The 2,757-nt window shown below is 35.4% G+C and overlaps 1 protein-coding gene across 1 annotated transcript in view; it reads left to right on the top strand.

The window, feature by feature from the left end:
- Nucleotides 1-1,955, top strand: part of LOC137631785 (fructose-2,6-bisphosphatase TIGAR-like) — a 135,330-nt gene extending 133,375 nt beyond the window's left edge. Inside the window, exon 8 of the mRNA XM_068363744.1 lies at nucleotides 1,568-1,955. Coding sequence (XP_068219845.1) covers nucleotides 1,568-1,640 — 73 coding nt within the window. The 3' untranslated portion in view covers nucleotides 1,641-1,955. The remainder of the gene's footprint in view (nucleotides 1-1,567) is intronic.
- The last annotated feature ends 802 nt before the right edge of the window (nucleotides 1,956-2,757 follow it).

The following is a 2,757-nucleotide window of genomic DNA, read 5'->3' as shown; positions in this document are numbered from 1 at the left end:
TTACCTGGGTAGGATGGTGACTCAAGATGGTAGAGCAAATTGAGAAATTGAAAGGAGAATCCTGATAGCCAAAAAATCATGTAAAAACATGAACAATCTTTTGACAAATAATAGAATTGGTGCACGAACAAGAATTAGAGCTTTAATAACGTGTGTGGTCCACCCTTATGTATGGGTTAAGGAACTGGACAAAAATGCAAGAGCTTGGAAAAAAGTTAAATGCAGCAGAGTTGTGGTTTTACAGGAGGAGGCTCAGAATATCTTGGAGGGACAGAGTAACAAATGAGGAGGTAATGGCAAGACTTGGATTTCAGAGAGCAATGGTAAAGGAAATAAGAAAGAGACAACTAAGTTTTATTTGACGCATCATAAGAAGAGAGAAAATAGAGCACTTATGTCTCACTGGGAGGATAGAGGGAAGGAGATTGAGGGGGAGGCAGAGAACAAAGTACATAGACAGTATTGTGGTGGGCTTGGAGGGTAATTATACCCCAAATCAAGTGATACATTTTGCTAGAGACAGGGAGATGTGGAGGTGACAGACCACCAATATCCAGGACATAGGGGTAGGAGGCAAATTGACGAGTGTAGTCAATGACAACAAACCTAGTTAACAAAGGATAGAGTATATGTGCTCTCCCCATAGCTACACAGTAGCAAGGGCAGCTAACAAAGGACATTCAGCAGCAGGCAAAAAGAAATGCCTTGACCTGTTTGTTTTTAGCTGCTGTAAGAGCCAAAAAAAAAATGCATTGAAGAGGCAATCACTATATACTGTACCCTCATTTGGGAAACCCCTAAAGTTATCCCATACATACAGAATATGCTCATAAAGGAGTACAGTACATTGTCTTGGCTAAATACCTAACAATGCAGGAAAAGATAATGTACAGAAACTAATAAAAAAAGGCAAATGAAAGAGATTCAAATCATTAGATATCATAGTTCTTAGATCAACAGAGTAGCTATAGACAAACTGAGACAGTTTCAGGGCAGCAAGCTTCAATGATTGAAAGTACTTTTAAGTTAAAAATGTTAGTACATAATTCACAAAATTTTTATACGAATGAAACCTCTTACTTAGAGATACATTCCTATGGGGGTAGTAATTTCAGTGTTCTTCAAATGGGACTCATTACGCATTACTTACGGGGTTTGCAGTGTCCATTCAGCACTTGGCTATACACTTTTTAGCTTTCTACTATACCCCCATTCCATCTTCCTTACTTTCATACTGCTATTCAACCTCATTATTTTGCTTAATAGCATAACAGCTTGGATTAGCCTACTCCCAATTATAGCTGATTGCTGAATGGCCTACCAGGCCTTAGTTCTGGGACATTGGTCAAAAGTCTACTAGTCAAAACCAAATCAAATTAATAGATTCAGTCCCATCTTTGAAACATGAAATTGGATCCTAATAGGATGATTTATAACAGTTTGAAGATAACCCTGTGGTATGAAAAATTTTGCATGGAAAAATTTTTTCATATAGCTGGAATATCAAGTCTCTTGTGCATGATGATTATTTTAGTGTAACCTTGACAAGCAAATTACCTCTTTACAGATTTGCTCCAAAGAAGTGTTTACTACACTGTGTGCGCATCCATGATGATGACCATTTGCAGTCATTGTCATGACATAACTAGTTGAGAAGAGGTAGTCATCACTTTTGGTCAACACTTACTCATCTTTAAATGCTAAAAGATTATTTATTAAGGATATCTTGAGAAGCTTTATTGTTACATGTTGGTTTTTGCAATATTTAATCCTCTCAGGTGTATGTGTATCAATCCTATTTCCTAATTGTACCTCTTATGTTTTGAATAGTGGACATGTAATAATAAGATATACCTGTTAACACTGGTATGTTACCTCTACCAAAGCCTGATTGTATATATTTAGGAAAGGAATATTAAATTACAGTTGTAAAATCAATAAATATTTATCACTGATTATGGTTTAAATGTTCATAGATTTCTATGAGATGGGAAAGTAAACAACTAAGTGATTTTTTTTTTTTTTTTTTGTCATGGAAATTCGTTAGTGATAAAAGCCTCATGAATCAGAGTAGTTTGTAGTGATTCATGATCCTTGTCTTTTACAGGTTTCTACACAAATATAATTCCTATATGCACCGACAGTTCTCAAAACTCTTATTTGACTAGGAAAAAAATATTTTGGCTCATCTTAGAAAGGATTCAACAATTAGAATGTGTCTGTGTATATCTTTGAGATCCATTGAGTCTGCTCACTAGCGTAAATACAATTTGTTATAAACACTAGTAACAAGTGTTTTTTATTAGTGGATATTAATAGCCAGCCAGATATGCATGAATAGAAATTTGTGTGGTCATCCTAAACAAATCCCAATCTCTCCAAGATAACAGAAAAAGATATCCCCTAACAATAGATTAGTGCATATGCAAATGGTTAATTTAGCAACTGAAACATAACTGGAGTAGGGAATCAGGTAGTTAAAGTGAAACCACTGTAATGGATTAAATTAAAAAAACTTAAAAAACTGATTTTGACAGGAAAAATCAATTTTTGGGTTAGATAGCCTTGTTGTCCTGATGGAAGTTCCTCAAAGGCATTTTTCTACTTGGGATATTTCTGCTAGTGATATACCAGAGAATTTAACCTAAGGAGTATTACAGGGTTCTTATCCCCTGGAGCGAATAATATCATGAGACTTATCGTGTTTACATCTGGGGACATGTTTAAAACAAGCCAAGGCTATCCTTCCCTGAATAG

This window comes from Palaemon carinicauda, chromosome 40 (assembly GCF_036898095.1).
Source record: "Palaemon carinicauda isolate YSFRI2023 chromosome 40, ASM3689809v2, whole genome shotgun sequence".
Lineage (NCBI taxonomy): Eukaryota > Metazoa > Arthropoda > Malacostraca > Decapoda > Palaemonidae > Palaemon > Palaemon carinicauda.
Note: the sequence above shows the minus strand (reverse complement) of the source record. Positions and strands in the feature narration are given on the sequence as shown.